Here is a 23,714-nt window from a genome sequence, read left to right as displayed (position 1 = left end):
AATTTGACTCAGCCAAGCTGGGATTGAATAGAGACTATGAATGGTTATCTCATTATCAGAAGTAACTGGCTTCCTTAACAGAAAAGACACAAACTGATCTACTGTTTACATCTACTCCTCCCTCCCCTCTCCACCTATATATCTGACCAGTTTCTTCTTGCCCTCCATGCATCTGACAAAGAGAACTGTGATTCTCGAAAGCTTATGCTACAATAAAGTTGGTTAGTCTTAAAGGTGCTACCAGACTCTTTTTGATTTTGCTACTACAGACTAACACGGCTAACTCCTCTGCATCTAGGGTGCAACCTGACACCGAAGGGATCACTTTATATCTCTTTGCCCACCGGATTAAGCACAGGAACGCTGGCAAGAAAAGGCCTCAAGATCATGGCCCGAACCATTTTTCCCCCCCTCAATTTTTATTTTGTAACATCCAGCCTGACAAAGAGTTCTAGGGAACCTGAAAGCTTGCATGTTGTTTTGTGTCTTTTTAGTTGGTCTTCATAAAAATGATTATGTGGATTGAAGTTTGTTTCTGGATTTTGGACCAGCACTTGTTAACTCGGATGAACCTGTCTAGGACCTGAGACGAGTGGGGGATGCCTTGCATAGTGAGTGCCTATGGTTGGAAATGAACACACACACACACACAAGGCAGAACCCTTCCACCTGCAGCCCCAACCTGCAGAATTCCCTGCCTCCCAAGGTTCCTTACTGCTAAAACATGGAGAGCCTGAGACCAGGCTGAACCTTGTGTGCACCAACATTGCTGTCAGATTGTTATGTATATTTGTTGTGACTGTTGTTGTATTTATTGCTTTAAGTGGTGCCATTATTTTACGTTTAAGCAACAAGAAAGAAGTTCTATAGCTAACAGACAAATTAAAACAAGTCACCAGATCTGGAAGGCATATACACCGAACTGTTCGTAAAGAACTCAGACGTAAAACGATTGATCTCCTAACAACAATGTGCAGCTTGTTACTAAAAAGGGCTTTCCTGTCAAGAGGACTGAAAAGAGGCAAACACAAAAACAATTTTTAAAAAGCGATCCAAAGAAGATCCAGGAAATTACAGGCCAATTAGCCCAATGTCAGTTCTTGGTAAACTGAAAAATAGTTAACAAGGTACAACTTTGGACTAGACGGGTATTGGTCAGATCTGGCAGGGTACCTCTTACGTTTATATTATAATTTTCCTTTGTATGTCAACTTAGTAGAAAGGAGGAATATCAACTAAATAGCCTGCCTAAAATTTACTATAGTACCACAATTGACATCAGTTACCTTATTGGCTTGAATAAGATGGAAGTTCTTCCCATGGACTCGAAAGCCATGTTCAAAGTTTCTGCATTCTTCCTCACTCCAGGCACAGAGTTCATCTGCAGAGAGGCAAAAAAAAAAATTTGATGAGAGCATTATCTGCAACAGACCACATAATGCTTCCCAAAACTTCTGCTGGCTGAAGTATATATTTTTTTCTTTTTTAAATATTAAAGTTGGAGGCTTCACTCTCATAGCCAAAAAAGGTTCACTTTTTGGATCAGAGTGCGACACAGTCAGAATGACCTATTCTACATTAAGTTATTGGTATGAGCGTGCTTCCTGATTAGTAGGAAGAAAATGCAGGTCAATGACTCATGCAGAGATGCAACAGGCAGCCTCTTAGGCTAACTGCCAGTCCTGCAGAGAACAATCCAACGACCCTTTGGAGATGTAGCAGAGTTGCATACTCCAGGCAATAGTTGACTAGAAGGGGAAACGCCAAAGGAGTAAATTATACAGAGACACAGCTATGTGGCTGGACACTATGGGTTCACAGCCAACAATGATTAGATAACAAAAACTGGGGAGTGCAAATAGAACAAAAGATCATGTCTCCTTAGGCTCCGTCTTCTAGCCATGGTGATGAGTATCTCTGCAGCAGCTAATAAGCTCCGAGAAGCATGAGAAGGTCATTCAGCTTCAAAGCCCCCATTCAAAGAGGGCCCCATGCATCCTCCTACCCTACACACACTCCAAACGACACTAGTGAAACTACAACCTTGGAGGGGGTGGAAAGAAGCAGCTCCAGGCATCATGCTTTCCCACTCCTCTGCCTTTCTCCACTGATGCTCTCCTGGAAATGTTATTCATCCACTTTCATGGCTTCTGACATTTCTACCCTCATGCTTCTCATCCTGTAATTGCAATCAAAGGGGCTAGAAACTTAAATAAAGAAATGAAACTACGATGGTCAGCTGGCCCAGGCTCATTCTGTCCTGATTCCCTCATAGATACATAGCATTTGGGCCTGGTCTCCGAGTATGAATAAAGGTGCTGGGATGTGGAAGAGACCAGTTCAAAACCCCACTCAACCATGCAGCTAACTAGGTGACCTTGGGCCAGTCGCTGTCTTCCAGTCTAACCTACCTCACAGGATTGTTGTGAGTATAAAACTGGAGGTGGAAGGGAGGGACACCGCTGCCCTTGGCTCCTTGGAGGAAGAGCAGGAGAAAAATTTAAGAAACAGACAAAAGACTGGCGAGCTTCAGCAGCCCTACTAAGGAACCCGGGGCTGGAGCTGCTCACCTCGAATGACCTTCACGTTGAACCGGAGTCGCCGCAGCGCCTCCTCGGCATTGAAGTTGCACTTCACCAATTCATACAGGGCCTGTGGAACACACAGCACATAGATGCAGCTACTTACATGGGGTAGCTACGGGGGAGGGAAAGAGAGGACAATGGCAGGGCCAGAAGTGTTCAAGAGTAGCGAGTATCCCTCCCACCTTTCCTTTGAGACAATGAGCAATTTTAAATGGCTCACCACGCAAACACAAAGGCAGACACTTGCTAATTAAAAACGGAGGCATTTTGCATCCCAAACTGTATTATGCAGGGGATAGTTCAGCATAAAGATTACCTGCCCTCTTCAGCATCTGCCCATATTCTAGGAATGCCTCCTCTGCAGGCAGGTAAGCCTATTGTGCCACTGCACGGGGAGCCATTGAAGGATCCAGTCATGCCGAATGCAGACAGATAAAGCAGAATTACTGGCCACCCCACCACACAGTTATTGGGAAGTGGCGAGGTCAGAGCAGTGAACCGTGCTGGAAGCAGAAGGCGGCCTCCCCTGCGGGTGGGTACTGCAGACTGGCAAGAAAATCAGCTCCCTTCCCATGGCACCCTTGCAGTTCTGGAGGCTATTCTTACTTGCAATGCGGTTTGCGGACTACCACCCTATACTTACTTGTTCATTATCCTTCACCGCCTCTCCCTCTGGAAGGCTGGGGTTGGGGACCTCATCCCACCGCCTCTTGATGGCACGGTAAAGGAAGTCTTCTACCTCTTTCTCAGGGAGGATGTTTGGGTCCCAAAGCAACTGGTCATCATTTTCATAGACTATAAGAGAAATATCCGTTAGCAGGTCTGAGATGTGCTGACAACTCTGGTGCAGATCCTGTGACAAAGGACTCAAACAATGATCTGGGAAACTGGGTTCAAGAGCCAGCAAACCGAGTCATTTACGGACTGACAGGAGAATGGGAGGAGCATGAATGTGCTTCATCAGAACCTCAGCTTTCAATCCGTTTTTTTGTCTTTTCAAGAGCAAGTTTCTAACCCTCACTGTCCCAAAGGTATGCTTTGAAAGCACACAATTCCTGAAGCCAGAAGAGTTGCTGACTAAGATCTCCAAGGGTTGGGGCGGGGGCAGGGTGCTTCAATACCCTTGCACCTCCCCATTAACAGCAAAACCAGATTTATGGACAACTTGGATCAGTATATTTCTAATAAAGTGGCACTGTTCGCTTTGGCAGCTAAGAAAATATGGGCTAGAGCCGTGTTTAATGGCTAAGACTCCTTTACTTGTATATAACAACAACTACTACTATGCTTATATACTACTATTCTAGACAGATTAGTGCCCTACTCAGAGTGGTGAACAAAGTCAGCGTTACTGTTATTCCCACAATACAGCTGGGGAGCTGGGCTGAGAGGAGTGGCTCACCCAAGGCCACCTGCTGAGATTAGGACAGTAGTGGGATTCCAACCAGCAGAGTGCTGATTCACAACCCAACCACTTAACCACTATGTTATAACACCTCTAGTGCAGGTGCTATGTGTTTTAATGTACTTTAATGTAGTTTTATTGTTTATTGCTCTTTGTTCATGTTTTTCTTGTATATTTCAATTGTAATGGCTTTTGGCGTTACACAACAAACATTTTCTGACTCTTCAAAAATTATTCAAAAATGTACGCTATGTGGAGTTGCCGAATTTATGTCATTTACACAGGCCATATAATCTAAATTTTTTGATGCATAAGTTGCACAAAGTCGCCGTTTCTCAGCTTCAGCTCCCATCTGCTAAATGGGAATAAAAACAACCTAACCTTACCAAGTGGGTGTAAAAGTGAGAGTAACGTTAGCTTCCCATCCCTTTAAGGCCAAGTGTCTCGTAGCTCTACGGATCTTACCATGAGCTGCCCACCATCCCAGACCTTTTAAAGTTTACTTTTTAAAATGACATCTTGAGTTTCCCAGAAACTTGGACCCGATATCCCACCCCCATCAAATCTGGGATGCTTGTAGGGCATTTTCTTAGAGTATCAAAACACTGGCTAGCACAAAGCACACAGGCTGGAAGAGGGCAGATCCTACCAGGAGGGGCCTCCCACCTTTTTCGCTGTGCCTGTTCAAGTGGAGGAGTGGGACAGCCGCTTGGTACTGTGGCCCAACCATAATCTCCTGCAAAAAAACACAAACAAAAAGAGAGGTCTGGGATGGAAGAAGGTGTTCAGATTCTACTGAGGAACAACAATGGCATGCTACTCTGAAAATCTTTTAGTACCATTACTACCTACTGTTTAAATTATTTTCCAGAGAAATTTTATGAAAGCTCTCTGCTTGACCCCACCCCTAGAACTAGAACTAAACCTCCCAATTCCAGGTTTGCATTCAATGTGCAAAAGTGGGGTTTGCCTGTCACAAGCCACGGACAGCTCAAATTGCTTTTCCTGTACAACCCTGGTCCTCTCTTGCCTCCACATCTGCAACTCCCTCCTCTCAGGCCTTCTATGGGCACATATTAGTCCCGCCTTCCCACACCACTGTGCAGCATTCTGCACCCAAATCACTTGCTTCTCCATCACCCCAAAAGCTCCCACTCACTTGATTTTCTGCAAACTGTGCAAAACTATTCAGGAGGGCTTTTCATTCAGGTAAGAGGGCTGTTCTGTAAGTAATGGCTTAGAAAGATCCTTTGGTAAAGGGGCACATGGACTGTAGACTTTAAACTGACATCACAGGGGAATGGAGACAACTGGCACAGGAACTTCAGGGAGGAAGGAGAGCAAATAGCAGAGGCCTATTTGGGAAGGTCAGGTCAAAGGGGGAATGCTGCAAAGCTTCCAGTGCCAATGTCCAAAGCCTGGCCAATAAGGAGGAACTTAATCTACTAATGCAGACAGAAAGATATGGTTTAGCAGACATTACCGAGACTTGGTGGGATGATTCCCATGATTGGAATACAGTAGTGGATGGGTATGAGTTATTCAAGAAGAACAGGAAGTGTCACAGAGGAGGTAGATTGGTGCTGTATGTGAGGAAAGGACTTGATTGTCAGGAAATACTGGAAAACTGTGTGGGTGAAAATAAGGGAGGAAAGGACAAGTAGTATTGGCGTTGGGGTTTGTTACAGATCACCAGACCAAGGAGATGAGATGGATTCTGCCCTCCGTGAGGTATCCAAGAAACCTGGCCTGTGAGAGACTTTAACTTTTCTGATGTGTGCCGGGAGGCCAACTCGGCTATGTGCTCAGGGCCAGCAATTTCCTGACCTGCCTGACCAAAAATTTCCTTTGTCAAATGGTGGCACAAGTAACAAGGAGCTCGGCCATACAAGACATAGAATCATAGGGCTGGAAGGGACCTCCAGAGTCTTCTAGTCCAACCCCCTGCACAATGCAGGAAATTCACAACTACCCCTTCCCAACTGCCCCTGTGACCCCTGCTCCATGCCCAGAATATGGCAAAACACCTCCAGGATCCCTAGCCAAACTGGCCTGTAGAAAATTGCCACCTGACTCCAAGATGGTGATCGGCATTACCCTGGGCATGTAAGAAGAGCCACAAGAACTAAGCACTTATGTAACCCACTAGCAACAAAGCCCGTTGTGGGGAAAAAATACAACGGGCTCTAGAAAGCGGAAGGCGGGCAGGCAGGCATTCGCTCCTCCTCTGTCACTGGTTCCAGCTGGTGAAGGAGGGGGGTGGGCATTGTCATCTGCTCCACGTCTGATCTGCCTGATCTTGGCCACGTGAAGGGGTGGTGGGCTTTGCTACCTGCTTCATGTGTGATACGTGCCGGGCAAAGGGGGGCATTGCCTCCTGTTCTGCACCTGACTACAGTTGGGTGAAGGGGGGCAGGCATTGCCACCTGCTCCCCGCTGGGTGAAGGGAGGAAAAGGCATTGCTTCCTGCTCCACGCCTGATCCTGACAGGTGAAGGTGGGCGGTGGGCTTTGCTACCTGCTCTGCTCCTGATCCCAGCTGGGTGAAGGGGGTGCAAGCATTGCCACCTGCTCTGCTCCTGATTCCGGCAGGTTGAAGTCAGGGTGGGCATAGCCGCCTGCTCAGTGGATTATTCTGGTAAGTTGAAGAGGGTGGGCATTGCCACCTGTGCTGCTCCTTATCCTAGCTGGGTGAAGGGAAGAAGGGCATTGCCTCCTGCTCTGTGCCTGATCCCAGCCATGTGAAGGCGTGAGGTGGGCATTGCCACCTGCTCTGCCTCTAATACCAGCTGGGTTAAGGTGGGGGATGGGCATTGCCACCTGGGTTAAGGTAGGGGGGCATTATCACCTGCTCCACTCCTGATCTCAATCGGGTGAAGGAATGTGGGCATTGCCATCTGATCTGCTCCTGATCCCAGCTGGGTTAAGGTGTGGGGGGTGGGCATTGTCACCTGCTCTGCTCCTAATACCTGCTGTGATAAGGGTCGGGGTGGCATTGCCATCTGCTCTGCTCCTAATAACAGCTGTGTTAAGGTGTGTGTGTGTGGGGGTGGGCACTGCCACCTTCTCCTCTCCTAATACCTGCTGGGGTAAGGTCAGGGGTGGCATTGCCACCTGCTCTGCTCCTGTGTTAAAATGGGAGGGGAAATTCCACCTGCTCTGCTCCTAATAGCTGTGTTAAGATGGGAGGGGAAATTCCACCTGCTCTGCTCCTAATACCAGCTGGGTTAAGGTGGGGGGTGGGCATTGCCACTTGCTCGCTCCTAATACCATCTAGATTAAGGCGGGGAGTGGGCAATGCCACCTGCTCCACTCCTAATACCAGCTCCTTAAGGCAGGGAGAGGACATTGCCACCTGCTCTGCTCCTATTACCAGCTGGGTTAAGGTGGGGAGAGGGAATTGCCACCTGCTCTGCTCCTAATACCAACTGGGTTAAGGCGGGGAGTGGGCATTGCCACCTGCTCCAGTCCTAATATCAGTTGTGTTAAGTTGGGTGATGGGCATTGCCACCTGCCTCACTCCTAATACCAGCTGGGTGAAAGCGGGAGGCGGGCATTGCCACCTGCTCCCATCCTGCTTCTGGTCTGGGCTTCCCACAATGGCACGTTTTCTGGAGGGACATGGTGCCTTTCCTCAGCTTCCCTCCATGGCAACGCCCTCTGGTGGTGCACCAGGGTATAAGATTCTGCCCTCCCCCTCATGATCTGCCCAGGTTCACATACTCGACACAGCTGTCAAATGGCCATCTAGCCTCTGCTTAAAAACCTCCAAGGAAAGAAACCTCACCACCTCCTGAGGAAGCCTGTTGATACTAACATGACACTAACCAACAAGGTAGAGTTAGTTGATAGGGTAAAGGTGGTGGGAACCTTAGAGAGAAGTGCTGTGGGGGCTGGATCTAGAGGGGGGGCAGGGGGGTAGTATGCCCCCGGCGCCACCAGGGAGGGGGCGCCAGAAGCAGCTCCAAGAGCGTGCAGGAGGCAGCATGGGCAGCCGCACTGCCTTTTGCTTGCCCTGCGGGACAGGGGGCGGCTGGCTAGCAGCGCACCCCCTGTCCTGCAGGGCAGGCAAAGGGCAGCACGGCCGCCCACGCCACTCGCTTGCCATGCAGGAGAGGGGGCAGCCGGCCGCCCCCTGTCCCGCGGGGCAGGCGCATGGTGCGGGCAGCCTCGCAGCCCCCCGCACTGCCTTTTGCTTGCTCCGCAGGACAGAGGGCGCGCGGCAAGCCGGTCGCCCCCTGTCCCACGGGGCAGGCGAAAGACAGCATGGGGGGGCTGCAAAGCCAACCACGCCATTCGCTTCTGAAGCGAATGGCGCGGGCAGCTTCTCAGCCCCCCGCGCTGCCTCCGGCGCGCAGCGTGATGACGTCATCAAAATGACGTCATCATGCCGCGTCAGGAGCGCACGCACAGCGCGCAAGGGCCAGCAAGTGTTGCCCCAGGCGCCGGGAGCACTAGATCTGGCCCTGCGTGCAGGTTATATTTCAGTAGGGTAAACTTTAATAAATTTAGAGATACAATGAGAGTTATTCCATGGACAAGGACGCTGGAAAAGAAAGGAGCGAGCGAAGGGTGGGGTTTCCTAAAAGAAGAGCTCTTGCAGGCTCAATCTATCACTATCCCAGCAAGATGGAAATGCGGTAAAGGATGGAAGAAGCCAATGTGGATGAACAGAGAGCTCTGTGGTGAGCAAATGAGGACAAAGAAGATGTTCAAGAAACGGAGGGAAGGGAATGCAACCAAAGAAGAGTATCTAGGGGTAGCTAGGCACTGTAGGGCAGCTGTCAGAGAAGCCAAAGCTCAGAATGAGTTGAAACTGGCCAGGGGTGCTCATCACCACAAAAAGATGTTCTTCAGCTGTGTGAGGAGCAAACAGAAGGTGAAGGAGGCAATACCCCAATAGCTGGGTGAAAATGGAGAAATTCTGACAGTGAACAGAGAGAAGGCAGAAAGGCTCAATGCCTACTTTGCCTCAGTTTTCTCCCTTAAGGAGAGGCCCACCTGGAGATGGTGGTAGGCATGGCATGACTTTGGAGCTGCTGTTTGACATGGGAAGAGAAGTTGTAGAGAAGCACCTTGATGTACTGGATGTGTACAGATCCCCTGGGCCAGATGGGGTGTACCCAAGAATGCTTAAAGAACTTTCGAAAGAGCTTGCAGACCCTTTGGTGATCATCTTCCAGGTCTCTTGGAGGACGTGCCGGAAGACTGGAGGAGGGCAAATGTCATCCCAATCTTCAAGAAAGGGAATAAAGACGATCCTAGGAACTACAGGCCAGTCAGCCTGACCTCTGTTCTAGAGAAGTTACTGGAACAGATATTAAAGGTGTTAATCTGCAAGCATCTGATGGACAACATGGTGATATGGAGAAGTCAGCAGAGATTTGTCCCCAACAGATCCTGCCAGACCAGCCTCATCTCCTTCGATGACCAAGTGACAGGCTTACTGGATCGTGGGAATGTTGTTGATGTAATTTATCTGGATTTCAGTAAAGCGTTTAACAAGGTTCCTCATGATGTTCTGATGGGTAAATTAGTGGACGGTGAACTGAACTCTAGGATGGTTAGAGGGATATGGAACTGGCTGGATAACTGCACCCAAAGAGTAGTTGTCAATGGCATCACGTCTGATTGGAAGGAGGTGTCCAGTGGAGTGCCACAGGGCTTGGTTCTGGTTCTGATGAGGGTGTGAAGGGAATTTGGAGATGACATCAAAGTGGGAGGAGTAGCAAACACCCTTGAAGACAGAGAGATCTGAACAGACTGGGAAGTGGGCAGACTTAAATAAGATGCAATTTAACATGGGTTAGTGCCAGGTTCTCCACCTGGGTAACAAAAATGCAAAGCATACATACTGGATGAGGGATACACTTCTGGGTAGCAGTGTGAGTGAACAGGATCTTGGGATATGGGTAGATGGGAAGCTAAATATGAGCAGTCAGTGTGATGCAGCAGCAAAAAAGGCAAATGCAATCTTGGGAGTTATCAATAAAGGAATAACATCCAGATCACAGGATGTCATTGTCCCACTATATACCGCCTTGGCCAGGCCCCACCTGGAACATTGTGTGCAATTCTGGAGGCCTCACTTCAAAAAGGATGTGGTCAAATTGGAACAGGTGCAGAGGAGAGCAACCAGGATGATCAGGGGCCTGGAGACCAAAGCCCTACGGGAAAAGACTGAGGAACTCAGGAATGTTCAGTCTGGAGAAGAGGAGATTGAGGGGGGACATGATTGCTCTCTTTAAGTATTTAAAAGGCTGTTATTTAGAGGAGGGAAGGGAGTTGTTTCTGTTGGCAACAGAGGAAAGAACTCAAAACAATGGGTTTAAACTACAGGAGGGAAGGCTCCAGCTGGATTTTAGGAAAACCTTCTTCATGTTAAGAGTAGTTCAGCAGTGGAATCGGCTGCCTAGGGATGTGGTGGGTTCCCCCTCATTGGCAGTCTTCAAGGAGCAGCTGGACGAATACTTGCCAGAGATGCTTTAGGCCATTCCTGCCCTGGGCAAGGGGTTGGACTAGATGGTTTGTAAGACCTTCCAACTCTTATGATTCTATTATTCAATAGACTGGGTATTGTCTATTGCTGTAGATATGCTCCTACTGGGTAGTTTCCACACTGTTAAATATGCCGGGTTTAATTACTTAAGCTTTGTTTCAGCAATATTTTATCTCTATATTCAGATTTATGCTTGTTTTCTAATTTCTGCAACCCATACCCTATTGCATTGTTCATCAAACATCCTAACTGTTGATCGTATTGACCTGCACTTTATAATCTGCCTTGAGTCTCAGTGAGAAAGGTTAACTCAGTGAACAGCATGAGCTGGAAGCTGCAAAGTCCCTAGTTAAAATCACAGCAGGTTGGAGGGAAAGGGATCCAACAGCCTTGTTGAAGCTAAAGAGATCTAGGTCTGGGAGAGTGTCTGGGATTCCCCCTCTCCCCGAATCCCTTACATAAGCTGCTTTGAATTCTCTGATAGATGAAAGGTGGGATGTAAATGAAAAAAAAATATGGAGCCACAAGAAAACTGAGCAGGCTAAGACAAGTCAAGATGCTCACAGCTTCAGCTCCCCAGACCCCTTTCCACCTGCAATTCTGGCTACAGGATCCAGCCACTGACCTTCTTACAGTCGTTGGGGGGGATGGAGTCCTCTTCAGAGTCTTCCGCTGAGAAGGAAGCACAGGGGGAGGAGCTGGGCCCCTTGTCCTCATCAGCCAAGAAGTTCGCTGGCGGAAAAGGGAAGACAAGCTTGAGCTTTATTCACTGGCTGGCTGAGTTTAATTTTGTTCTGCCCTATCCCTCTTGGTAATAATTAAAACAGCAACTCAGAATTTAAAGCACTGGAATAAAAAAAAACCCCACAGCATTAAAAAAGGCAGCTAGTGAACATTTTAAATAAAAATAAGGATTTGGCAGCGTTTACTAAGACAAACCAGTGGTGTAGTAGTTAGCATATTAAACTAGGGGTGGGAGACTCAGGTACAAATCTCTACTCGCCATGAAAAAAATCAATTTGGTGACTGTGCAGTGAAAAAGCCACATGGATTTTATGACCACCAAAGGTTTTGGATCATGCTCTGAGTCGTGGAAAAGCTCTATTTTAGTTGCGAACCAATACTTAATCAGTCACTATAGCAACTTGTTAGTACAAATGTAGGAAGTGGATGAATTTCAGAATGGGAAACATGTTTTAAATAAGGGTTCAATTGGTCTTTTCTCTACTGGCGATTTAAATCAGACTTCAAACCAATCAATCCTGCTCCTAAATTAGTTTGCGTAAGATTGCAACCTTAATCCATAGATAAGCTTTGGTTGATCAGTCTGTGGGGGCAAATTTTAACCTACGAAGCTCAGAGTTTGGGCCAGGTCAGTCTATTTTGGAGTTATTTGGGTTGGGGACCATTACTGAAGACCAAAATCAAAACCATTTGTAAAACAGTTAACAGGATCACAGCCAAGCAAACATTAGGCACAGCCACTTCCTCTAGCAAGGGGTAAGGAATCTCACACTCAAGCAGGCACCTTTATTGAGACATCAGTAATATGTAAATCAATTCACTTTTTTTTCAGTTGTGTTATTTAGTTACAAGAGGTTGAAATCAACTAAAAATTCTTTAATGTGTTCGACCACCCAAGGGAAATTACTCAGTTGGACCCACCAATCCACTCTGCTACAAGTCATGCTTTCCTCGGATGCAAGAAACCTTTCCCCATTGCATGCCTCTTGACTCTGGGGAAAGTTCCTTGGAGGAAAGTACCATCCTTATTGGAAATGACCTGAGGGACCCAGACTTTGGAGGAGGGAGGGAGAAAAGGAAGGAGAAATCACTCGCCTACCACAAAAAGCATCAAACCAACATTTTTTGATGCTCTTCTCACCAGAATTAAGCATTTCCTGGACGGAATCACTTCAGGCTACTGGGGCAGGGGAGGGATTTTGCAGAGACAGTTCTCTGCAAACAACATTAGGGGAAATGACTTCACCTTGTCGTCTTCCTATTATTTATCTGTACACAGCATGGTGTCAAATCTGCTCCTCCTTCTATTGAACAAAATGAGAAATGCCTGTGGTTTGCAAGATACTGGTAAAACTTACAACCAGGCTGGTTGGGGAAAAGATCCGACGCATCATGGGATGTGACTGAAGGAGTCAGATCATCTGCCGAAGACTGTGTCTCCTCTTCCTCTTCCCCCGAAAGCAAATCCTTTGCTATTTGCTCCTTTTATCGACAATAAGAAGAGAAGGGTGATGTTTGTATCTATTTTAATATAGACATTATTTAATTTTTGTTAATATGCATAATTCTTCATTATAGTTTTATGTATGATAATCTTTTGCATACTTATTTGTGTTGGGAGGGAATGTTTTGGCCAGGGGTAGTACATGGGCCATGTTAAGACCATCATAAATGCAAGACATTTACTCTCATGAAGTTAAGGGATGATTTCCGCAATAAGCAAAATTAATTGGTACCACTTTAGACTGCAGGTAAAGAACATGCTGCCCCATGAACAAAGCTCTCTACATACAGAAATACAGTATGAACCAGCGCCTGGAAGTAGTTCTGGAGTGGATGTGGGCTAATATACTGAAGATGGAAGAGGTACTGGTGAAGAGAAGGTCCTGAACCAGGATTTAATGGGTAGTCCCCCCTTGAAGGAACAGATCTGTAGTCAGAGGGTGCTCTTGGATTTAGGCCTGCTGCTGGATAGGTAGGTGGCAGCTGTGCCAGGGGTGTCTTTTACTGGCTTCCACTGGTTAGCCAGCTGCAGCCTTTCCTGGGCAGAAAAGATCTGGCTGCCGTGGTGCATACCCTGCTTCTATCTAGATTAGATTACTGTAATGCACTCTACATGGGGCTGCCCTTGAAAAATGTTTAGATACTTCAACTGGTGCAGAATGCTGCATGCAGGATGTTGACTGGAGTGGGTTGTAGGGACCATATCACTCTAGTCTTGGCCCACAAACACCGGCTCCCAATCTGTTTTTGGGCACAATTCAAGGTGCTTTAAATCCCTATATGATGCCACAGCAATCATCTTCTTAGGCCCTTCCTCAAGCACTCCCACTTTCTGAGATTAAGCAAGTGGTAACCCAGGAGAGGGCCTTCTTCGTTGTGGCACCGAAACTCTAGAGCTTCCTCCCCAGGGAGACTCATCTGTCCCCTTCTGTTTCCATCTACTGCCAGTGGGTAAAGACTTTTTTTGGTGTTTTGTTTGCATTTCCTTCAACAATCCCTCCTTTCTGCCCAATGTTTTAATTGTTGTTTTTATGTTTTTTTAAATTTTTTTGCTCTTGTTAATTATGTGGTTTTGTTGATTTTAGTGGTTTTTAAGACAAGATTATGTTATTTATATTTGTAATGAGTTAGTCAACTTATTGGCCCTGATGAGGGCAGAAAGGTGGAGTATACATTTTGTAAAATAAAATAAAATTGTAAAACAAAAATGTCAGGGAGAACTGCGGCCTAAACTGTCTTTTCCGTGACAGATAAAGACCGACAGCGGTGAGGTCTAAAAGACCAGCAAGTTCTTAAAGTTTTTAAAATAACATAAAGTGCACTGTACACCGTACACCGTACAGCCTGTGTGCTGGGAGACAGGCTCAGCAAAGCGACAAGACTCACCCAAATTCCTGACCTGCCTGGCCGATAACTTCCTTTTTCAAAAGGTGGAGGAAGCTACAAGGGGTTCGGCCATACTGGACTTGATATTAACCAACAGGGAAGAATTGGTAGATGAGATGAAGGTGGTGGGGACCTTAGGGGGAAGTGACCATGTCCTCCTTGAGTTCCAGTTGCTGTGGGGGGGCCAAGGAAGTTCGTAGCCAGACTCGTAGGTTAGATTTTTGTAGGGCCAACTTCGATGAACTCAGAGGCTTGATGAGAGTCATTCCGTGGGGGAGTGTGCTGGAAGGGAAAGGCGCGAGTGAAGGGTGGGCCCTTCTCAAACACGAGCTTTTGCAAGCTCAAGCCCTCACTATCCCAGCAAGATGGAAACATGGTAAGGGCTCCAAGAAACCGATGTGGATGTACAGAGAGCTCCAGAATAAGCTAAGGGAGAAAAAGGAAATATTCAGGAAATGAAGAGAAGGACAGACCTCTAAAGAGGAGTATATGAGGGTTACTAGGTACTGCAGACCAGCCATCAGAGAGGCCAAAGCTCAGTACGAGCTGGGTCTGGCCAGGAGGGCTTGCTACAATAAGAAAATCTTCTACAGATATGTGAGAAGCAAACACAAGGTAAAAGAGGCAATTGGACCACTGTTGGGAGTAGATGGAGAAACTCTGATGCAGGACAGAGAAAAAGCAGACAGGCTTAATGCCTTTTTTGCCTTTGTTTTCTCCCTGAAGAACTCAGGCACATCTAGAGATAGTAGAAAATGTGGCAGGACACCTGAGTGGATAATTGACATTGACAGAGAGGTTGTGGAGAGGCATCTGGCTGCACTGGATGAATACAAATCCCCTGGGCCAGATGGGGTGCACCCAAGAGTGCTGAAAGAACTTTCTAGAGAACTTGCAGAACTCCTGACCATCATCTTCAAGGCCTCCTGGAGGACTGGGGATGTGCCACAAGATTGGAGAAGAGCGAATGTTACCCCAATCTTTAAGAAAGGGAAGAAGGATGACCTGGGAAACTACAGGCTGGTCAGTCTGACTTCTGTTGCTGGGAAGATATTAGAACAGATTTTAAAGGGATCAATCTGTAAGCATCTGAAGGACCGCTCAGTGATCCGGGGAAGTCAGCATGGTTTTGTTCCTAACAGATCTTGCCAAACCAACCTATTTTCCTTCTTTGATCGAGTGACCAGCTTACTGGATCGGGGGAACTCTGTTGATGTGATTTCTCTGGATTTCAGTAAAGCTTTTGATAAGGCCCCCCATGACATTCTGATGGGCAAACTGGAAGACTGTGGACTGGACTATTGGGGGATAGGGAACTGGTTAGAGGCTCGCACCCAAAGAGTGGTGGTCAACAGCATTTCATCATATTGGAGGGAGGTGTCCAGTGGGGTGCCGCAGGGCTCAGTTTTGGGCCCTGTACTTTTCAATATTTTTATCAATGATCTGGATGAAGGAGTGGAAGGGCTGCTCATTAAATTTGCTGATGATACCAAATTGGGAGGAGTAGCAAACACCCAAGAAGATAGAATTAAAATTCAACAAGACCTGAATACTCTGGAGAAGTGGGCAGCTGTGAATAGGATGCAATTCAACAAAGACAAGTGCACAGTATTACATCTGGGCCACAAAAATGGGAAGCACAAAGACTGGATGGGGGATACACTTCTGGGCAGTAGTATATGTGAAAGAGATCTTGGGGTAAGAGTGGACTGTAAACTAAATATGAGCAGTCAGTGTGATGCGGTGGCAAAAAAGGCTAATTCAATCCTGGGTTGTATCAAAGGGGCCATAGCGTCGAAATCGCAGGAGGTCATAGCCCCTCTCTCTACTGCCTTGGTCAGGCCACACCTGGAGTATTGTGTGCAGTTCTGGAGGCCTGACTTCAAAAAGGATGTGGACAAGATCGAGAGGGTGCAGAGGAGAGCGACAAGAATGATCAGGGGTCTGGAGACTGAGCCCTATGAGGAAAGGCTGAGGGCCTTGGGAATGTTTAGTTTGGAGAAGAGGAGATTGAGGGGGGACATGAATGCTCTCTTTAAATATTTGAAAGGCTGTCATTTGGAGGAGGGCAAGGAGCTGTTCCAGTTGGCAGCAGAGGGTAGGACCCGAAGCAATGGGCTTAAATTACATGCAGAAAGGTACTGGCTGGATATTAGGAAAACCTTTTTCACAGTCATAGTTCAAAGGTGGACTCAGCTGCCTAGGGAGGTGGTGAGCTCCCCCTCACTGGCAGTTTTCAAGAAGAGGCTGGATGAATACTTGTCAGAGATGCTTTAGGCTGATCCTGCACTGGGCAGGGGGTTGGACTAGACAGTCTGTATGGCCCCTTCCAACTCTATAATTCTATGATTCTAAGAATAAAATGCTCATTTACAACTATTAAAAATACTTTCTTTATGCAAAGTGCTGGGTGCTCTGCAATATACAGTCTAATTGACAAACCACATAAATAGCATGAACCAGAACTCGACAATTCCTCATGATGAGCATGAACAGATTGAACGGAGGAGACCCGCCTGCTAGTCCCAAGTCTCCAAAAAGTCCTTCCTTCAATTCCCAACGGAGAACATTCTCTCTTCTTTTTGTTCTGCAGGAATTCCCAGCAGCGTGAGTAGGCAGGGAAGCCAGCTCCCGTGCGGGGGAGACAGCAGAGGAGATGCAGGACGTGCAGGAAAAACTCACAGCTGCCCAAAAACGCTCAACAGAGCGCTAGCTGGACTCCTGTTTCGGGGAGGCTTTCTCAAGAGCGTTGGAGGATGGCAAACAATATTCAGTTCCAAAAATGTGTACTAATTAACTTCTCCAATCCCACATGGGAGACCCAGATACCATCCTCCAATGCTCTTGACCAGAACTTGCTGGTCTTTTAGACCTCGCCGCTGTAGGTCTTTACCTGTCACTGAGTAGCTTACTACGTGGCGCCCCTTCTGTAGTTTATCCTTAAACTGTCTTTTCCAGCATGCTCTTCGACATGCAAGGAGGTTTTATGGCTTGGGTAGTACAGAATTGTATTATGCTCCCCACAACCCAAGTGGGAATGTGCAGCACTAGCTTTAGCATGGGCTTGTGGGGATTATATCAGCTATCTCTGACTTGTTCCTGGGTGGCAATAGCTCTTTGTTTTGCACTATTATTGAACACATGGCCCTCCTCGCAATGCTTAATCGATTTATTTACTTTCACGACAATGCATTTTTAAGCTGTTAGAAAGCCAAAGAACAGGAGAAGTTGACCGTTGTTGGCTGGATCACAGACTGTGCGCCTCGCCTTGCTGTTCTGTACCAGCATGACAAACGCTTCCAACCTCTGATGCACGAGCATCATGTCACATGGGTTTACATTCTCTTTGTGGTCTGTGTTGACGGACTTGCAAGAGAACTGTTAAGCTTTCTTATTGATTCCAGAGAACTCTGGCCTACAGAGGGAATTCTTGGCTCACCCTGCCATTATCCAGTATACCACTGAGAATATATCAGTGTCCACAAATTTATTATATTGGTTTTAAGCCAGTTTAGCAATCATGGCTTTCCCCCTAAAGAACCCTGGGAACCGCCGCTTCCAAAGGGGTGCTGAAAAATTCTTTTAGAGATCCCGAATCCTTTCCCACCCTTCAGTGAAGCACAGTTCTCAAAGTTTTCCCCTGCAGATATTCTCTGAGTTTTGCAGAAGATGGATTCTGGATAGCTAATCAATTCCAGGACCCTTTCTGTAAAAGGTAAAGGTAGACCCCTGTGCGAGCACCAAGTCATTACTGACCCACGGGGGGACATCGACTTTTTTATAGGGTAGTTTGCCATTGCCTCCCCCAACCTTTTCTGTATTGAGTCCATAATGGAATAGAACTCCCCGCAACAGTGGTTCTCAAGCTCACTGAATCATTCTAAATATACTCTACTCAGGGGGACCGGCTTGCAAAGTAATTCCGCATTACTTTCTCCCTTCGCAGCGTAAAATGCAGGAATCTCACATCAGTTTGCACTGTTATATTTTATTTTCCAAGTTTAGTATTTATAACTACATATCAATACGCAGCACCAGGCTTCATTACGTAGTCATCTGGCACCTAATAGAGAGGGGCAAATCCAAATTTGCCACTGACTCTCCTGGAGCCTCCTCTCTCAGCTTACCCTGCTCCTCTTCCTGCCAGTGAGAGACTGTGACTCTCTTCTAGACCACAACACAGTTTCAGAGCCTCTGCTCCACAGGATTCACAATCTTGTAAAACAGACACAAATATGACAGCCAGAATCAGAAAAAGCTGGCAGCCTGCCTTAGAAGCCACAGCCCACCCTTACCTTATCCAAGGTCATGTCTGGAAGGTTGGGTGTGACATCGTTGCTCTCGCTGTCCTGCTCTGAGATCGGGTCGGGGGCCTCATAGCCATAGAGGGCAAGCAGTTCCTCAAATGGCATGTCACTGTTCTAAACAAGAAGATCATCAAGCTCCATCAGCTATGTAGTGCACCCAAAGAACCACAGCAGCCAGGGCACATATGCAGGTGTCACAGGAGGCAGCCTGGACAGCTTAGCCAGTCTAAAAAGGCAGGGCCGCGTAAGTGACTTTGGGGACGTATCAGCTCATGGTCTGAAGCTTCTGGCAGACCAGTGCTGGAAACAGAAAGCGGGACTAGACAGACCCTTGATCTGATCTACCAGTGCAGTTCTTCTGCACACACATCTCCAAAGAAATCCTAAGCTGCTGCTCCCCCACTTCTGAGAATGGAGATATATTCTTCTTGAATTAAAACTGGAGGCACACCCCCTCCAATAGTTTACTTTTAAGAACATGCAAGAATTACCTACCCTCAGAGGAAACCAAATATTTTCTTACTGTGAATAAAAGTTCTGGGCATGCCTCCTTGGTTAAAGGAGGGAAATCCACAGTAGGAACTCATGCAGGGACATAATATCCAGCCTCCTTGGAGGCAGAGTAATTCTGTCATGTGTGCCTCTGCACTGGGAATGGTTGCATGATCCACACAACCGGATGCAAATACCCATCAGAATTACCTATCTCCCTGAGAAGGCCGATTGAAAATATCCTAGGTCCAGAAAAGTAGCTTATGCAGAGATGCAACATGCAACACACAGGCTTTTCTGTGAGAGAATATGTTATGCTCATAAGGAGTCTCTATTTATTCCTCAGAGCCTCAGACTGCCCTCATGCAACACACTAGTATGTCCCAGGCCTTAGTCTGAGCATGGCTGCCATAAGGACTAGGAACTTTTCAACCATCAAGCTGGCAATTTCAGCAGTTCCATACCAAACACAATACTTGCTACACACAGAAGGGAAACAACACAAAGCTCTAAGTTTATATTACCTGTGAGGCATTGAAGTTCTTCTCTAGCTCTTCTAATGGCTTTCCTTTCCCGTTCGTGTGCTCTTCCTCTTCTCTCTCTTCCCGCACTCCGTAGTTCTGGGATAGGATCTCAGCCAGGTTGAACCGGTGGTCAGCTGAGCCCATGGACACCACTGCATGGATTAGAAAGTATACTGTTAGCCTGGTTCCGCCCAAAAAAGGCTTCATTCATAGTAGCAAAGCTTCCGGGGAAGAGCTTTTGGCTGGCTGCTTGGTACACAGGCCTGTGCTTAGCATTTATACCTCCAGAATACGTCAGATGCAGAGGTGGAGGAAGGGAAGTGGGGAAGAGGAAAGGTGGAAGAGTTTGCCACTGGGAGGAGAACAGACTGTAAACAGATGTGAGAATTTTGTACCTGCAGTGGTATGAAGGCTGGGTCTCCCAGGGCATAAATTACGTGCAGGGTATGACACTACCCTTGGACTCTGCCTCCCAACTGAGGCCTTCAAAAGAGAAAAGATGCTATTTAGACACACATTCAACTGAACACACCTCCACTTCTGTGGCATAAATCGTTTAACCCTCTCCCTTTGACCAGGCACATTACATAGCCCCTCCTGCCAGAACTGGCTATGCCCCAAAGAGCCAATTCACATGTTACAAAACCCTTGTTGCCTCCAAGAGGACTTTGGAGTTACAGGCTTCTTCCCCAGGTGCTCATGGACCAATTCAAATCCAGGCCACAGCACTCATGGGCAGAGGGCTTCAGCCTGCCTCCCCATGCTGTTTTCCTGTCCTGAAACAGCCCCGTGCAGTTGCTCTTTGCCCCACTGGGGAAGCTTACATGTAGCCAGAATTCCTAGTGGAGCAAACATCAACTCCCAGAGGCTATTTCAAGTTGGAGAAACTGTGCTGGGGGTGGGGTGGATTGCTGAAGCCTCTGCAAATTCAGATCAAGCCCATGTGCACCTTACCAGAACTCCTTGCCCATGTGTGACCCCAAGTCCTGTGCTCCACCCCATCACACCTGGTGATCCTTCATCTTTCCCAAAGTGGTTGACATCATGCCAGAGAAATCAGAAGTCAGCAGTTCCATCAGTGGCCCGTAATATACAGATAAAATAAGACAAGTAGAGGTCTATGGGGCGGGGAGAGGGGGAACTAGCGAATTTTGCACCTTCTTTCACTGAATATATCAAGTGTCTAAAAAGAGTCTAAAAGTCATTTTTTTTCTTTTTGAAAGGTTTGTATTGGTATCAACAGGTTCCCCCGTCCCCATGATTTCTATGCCTATATTCACATCCAGACCTTTCTCCCCCATTATTTTAATTATTATAGTTCATTTGCTGGTGTCATAACTGCTGATCTGCCAAACTTAGATGCGTTATGTCTTTCTATTGGCCAGGGCCTTATTTTCTTCCCATAGGTACCAAAAAAAGTTTCCAAGTGCAATTTTCACACTCTTGCCTTTCTCTGAAAGTACAATTTTTCTTACCTTTCATCATTGTCAATTACCCCCCACTTAGAAATCTGTCTCTGTCTGAGGCTATGTCTGTTTTTCTTCTGACAAAGTGTGCACCAGTTTTTAATAGTGAGTGGCATTTCTTCAAATGTAAAACACCTGTCAAGCCAAATGTTACTTTCCCCAATGTTTCTGGCCCAGAACTTCCTAGCGATCATTTTTCCTTTCTTTGTTACACGTTCATCCTTCCTTTCTCTTTTTCTTTCTTCCCAACACTTTTATTTAGTTCTTTGTACATGTTCAGAAAAGTAGGTATTATATTTTTGAGGTAAAATCAGGTTGCATTATTAAATAACAGTCAGACTCACATGGACTATTTCCAGGTGCTGGCTGAGCAACAGGCAACAGGCTGAGCAACAGCAAGTTTGGGGCATTTTCTCAGTGTCCATTTCTCCAGACTCCCACCAGAGAATTTTACACAGCCTCCCATATTCCTTCTTTCCCACCTCTGCTACCTGAGATCCCTCAGCGGGAAATGCTCCCACCACTGAGCAATGGCTCTTTTCCATTGCACATCACTCTTCTCTTTACCTGAACCCATGTCACCTTTCTTTTGCTCTCTGTAGGAATGCCAGCCCCAGCTGCTATGCTCCAAGGCCAATCTGGCTTAAGTGCCTTCCCTTGGCCTCAGACAGAGAGGGGTGGAGGTTGGGTACCACCCGAATCCACCTCCTCTCCCCTAGCTCTACCCTTTCTGAGACTGGGGGCCACAGCTGGTCTGTCCTCTTTGGCCTCCTCCTCAAGCCTTTTGAAGGCTCCAGCCAGACCTGGGGCATGCACAGTGGCATCCCTCTACCCAGAAGCCTTATGGGGGCATGTCCCAGCCTGTGAAGGACCAATAGTGCCTTCTGAGCAATTTCTGCCTGTTACCCCCCCTTCCCTGCCCCATGGTGGAGCACCCCAAAAGCTGACTGCCAGACAGCTGCCTGTCAAAGGGCTAGCTGTTAGGGGCTGCCTGACTGTTAAAGGGCCAGCTGCCACTGAACAGCTGGCTGGTCTGCAGCTCTTTATAAGCTGCCTCAGACAACCCACTGGGCCTGGTGGCTGCCAGGCTTGACCCTGGCGGGGGGGGGGGGGTGCTGAGAAGGAGGAAGCATAATGTTGTCTCCACTGCCCCCCCCCGATATCCTCCCTATCATTTAGTTGTCTTGTTCCCCACCCCACCCCCACAGACATCATACTGTTCTTCACCATCTTTTCACAACCTTTAGGCTTAGCCAATTGTAAGGAAACTTGGAGGAAAGAGTTGCCCAACAACCAAAGAATACACTTCCATCTTCACAGGTGCTACAGAAGCAAAGCTGTTCATACCGAAGTAGCCATGGAAGCAGAACCAGAACCAGGAATTAAATGGTCATACAATCTGTGTCTTTAAAAAAACACAGTATTGGAGTACCAAGTTTTAAGAGGCAACCATGGGAATATCTGTTCATTGCCTACTAGGAAAACTTTGCATAGAGGATGCTATCAACTTAAAGCCAAGCATGTGCAGCAATGCAATAACCCCTAGTGTCTTATTAGCAACCAAGGATGTATTCTCATTGGAGACCATCTTACCTGCTTGCTGAGAGAATCCAATGGATACCAGGAACTGAAGTTAAGAACTGAGAACACAATCCAAGAGAAAATTCAGGTCTTTCCGCAAGGGGATCAAAAGAAAACATTGGTGGTTGGTATGCAGGGCTGGAAAAATCCCAGGACCTGAAATGGTCACGTGGGTACTTAAAAAGTTGACAGCAATGTCTAGTAGGACTCTTAAACAATTTTCAGTTCTAAGCAGAGCGGCACACAAAAATTAAATGCTTCTGCATTACAGCAGTGATGATATTTTCAAGGAACTGAAAATATTTTTCCCAGACCCAGTAATTAGACATGAAATATGGAATACAGTCAATTTTAAAACATTTTAAATGGCAGCTCCAAGAAATCCAGTTGATTCTGTTAGTGTGATCTGGTTGGTGCTCTTTATCACATAAATAATCACAAATAGTGAAGCACTATCAGCCCAGACTTCAACAGGGAGTCTTGTGATGTTCCTTGAGAATACAAGGCCATGCTAACACCTGATTTTGCGACTTCTTCCTCTTCCACACTGGAGCTTCGGATGGCTTTCCATAACTCTCAGGTGAACATCAAAGTCCAAGATGATCCTGACAAGAACTTCCATTGACAGTGGTATTTCAGGCGACTTTCAAGTCCTTAAGAGCGGTCCTTCCATAAAATGTATTCTGTTGTGTTGACGATACAATTGATGGTCTTCATTGCCTTCCAAACTCTAGTCACACTCTAGGTTTCTTTTGACATCTTGTGGTGACACCAAACCAAATAGCCACCAAAACCAGTTACCAGAAACAGCACTCCAGGAAATTCCTTCCCAAGAAAGGATTGCCTCAATCCACAACTAACAATTCTCCTTTCCAATGAAATGTGGAGATTCCCAGGATTCTGCCACAGAAGCATCATCAGCAGAGGGCTCTGCTCCAATGGTGTCTAATAGCGCTTCTTTTTCCTTAATATGTAAATCTGTACATTATTATTTTTAGATTACCAAGTGGTATGCTTAACTATGTTACTCAAAACCAAAAGGGATCAGCCAAACACAGAAGTATGTGTAGACCCTGAACACATCAACGTGTTTTTGGTTCAACTAGGCCAACTGTTGATTGTGCAAGACTGCCAACTAAATTGTATCCTTGAGAGAAAAGGTGTAACTAATCTGAGAGGAATCAACCACTTTTTGGCTCATTGCAATATGGTTTATTGCTCAG

At 46.7% G+C, this 23,714-nt stretch overlaps 1 protein-coding gene across 2 annotated transcripts in view; it reads right to left on the bottom strand.

Annotated features, from left to right (window-relative positions):
- The window catches only part of MIER2 (MIER family member 2), a 39,059-nt gene extending 16,044 nt beyond the window's left edge, over positions 1-23,015 (bottom strand). For both annotated transcript variants that reach the window (XM_054981777.1, XM_054981778.1), the window contains exons 1-10: positions 22,504-23,015; positions 19,840-19,927; positions 19,445-19,596; positions 18,417-18,542; positions 12,591-12,714; positions 11,114-11,220; positions 4,657-4,726; positions 3,229-3,380; positions 2,571-2,652; positions 1,287-1,381 (exon numbers count right to left, since the gene is read on the bottom strand). In XM_054981777.1, the coding sequence (XP_054837752.1) occupies positions 1,287-1,381; positions 2,571-2,652; positions 3,229-3,380; positions 4,657-4,726; positions 11,114-11,220; positions 12,591-12,714; positions 18,417-18,542; positions 19,445-19,588 (900 nt within the window). In that variant the 5' untranslated portion in view covers positions 19,589-19,596; positions 19,840-19,927; positions 22,504-23,015. The remainder of the gene's footprint in view (positions 1-1,286; positions 1,382-2,570; positions 2,653-3,228; positions 3,381-4,656; positions 4,727-11,113; positions 11,221-12,590; positions 12,715-18,416; positions 18,543-19,444; positions 19,597-19,839; positions 19,928-22,503) is intronic.
- Positions 23,016-23,714: the final 699 nt, after the last annotated feature.

This window comes from Eublepharis macularius, chromosome 5 (genome assembly GCF_028583425.1).
Source record: "Eublepharis macularius isolate TG4126 chromosome 5, MPM_Emac_v1.0, whole genome shotgun sequence".
Lineage (NCBI taxonomy): Eukaryota > Metazoa > Chordata > Lepidosauria > Squamata > Eublepharidae > Eublepharis > Eublepharis macularius.
The sequence above is the reverse complement of the archived record's forward strand: the minus strand, read 5'-3'. Positions and strand labels throughout refer to the sequence as shown.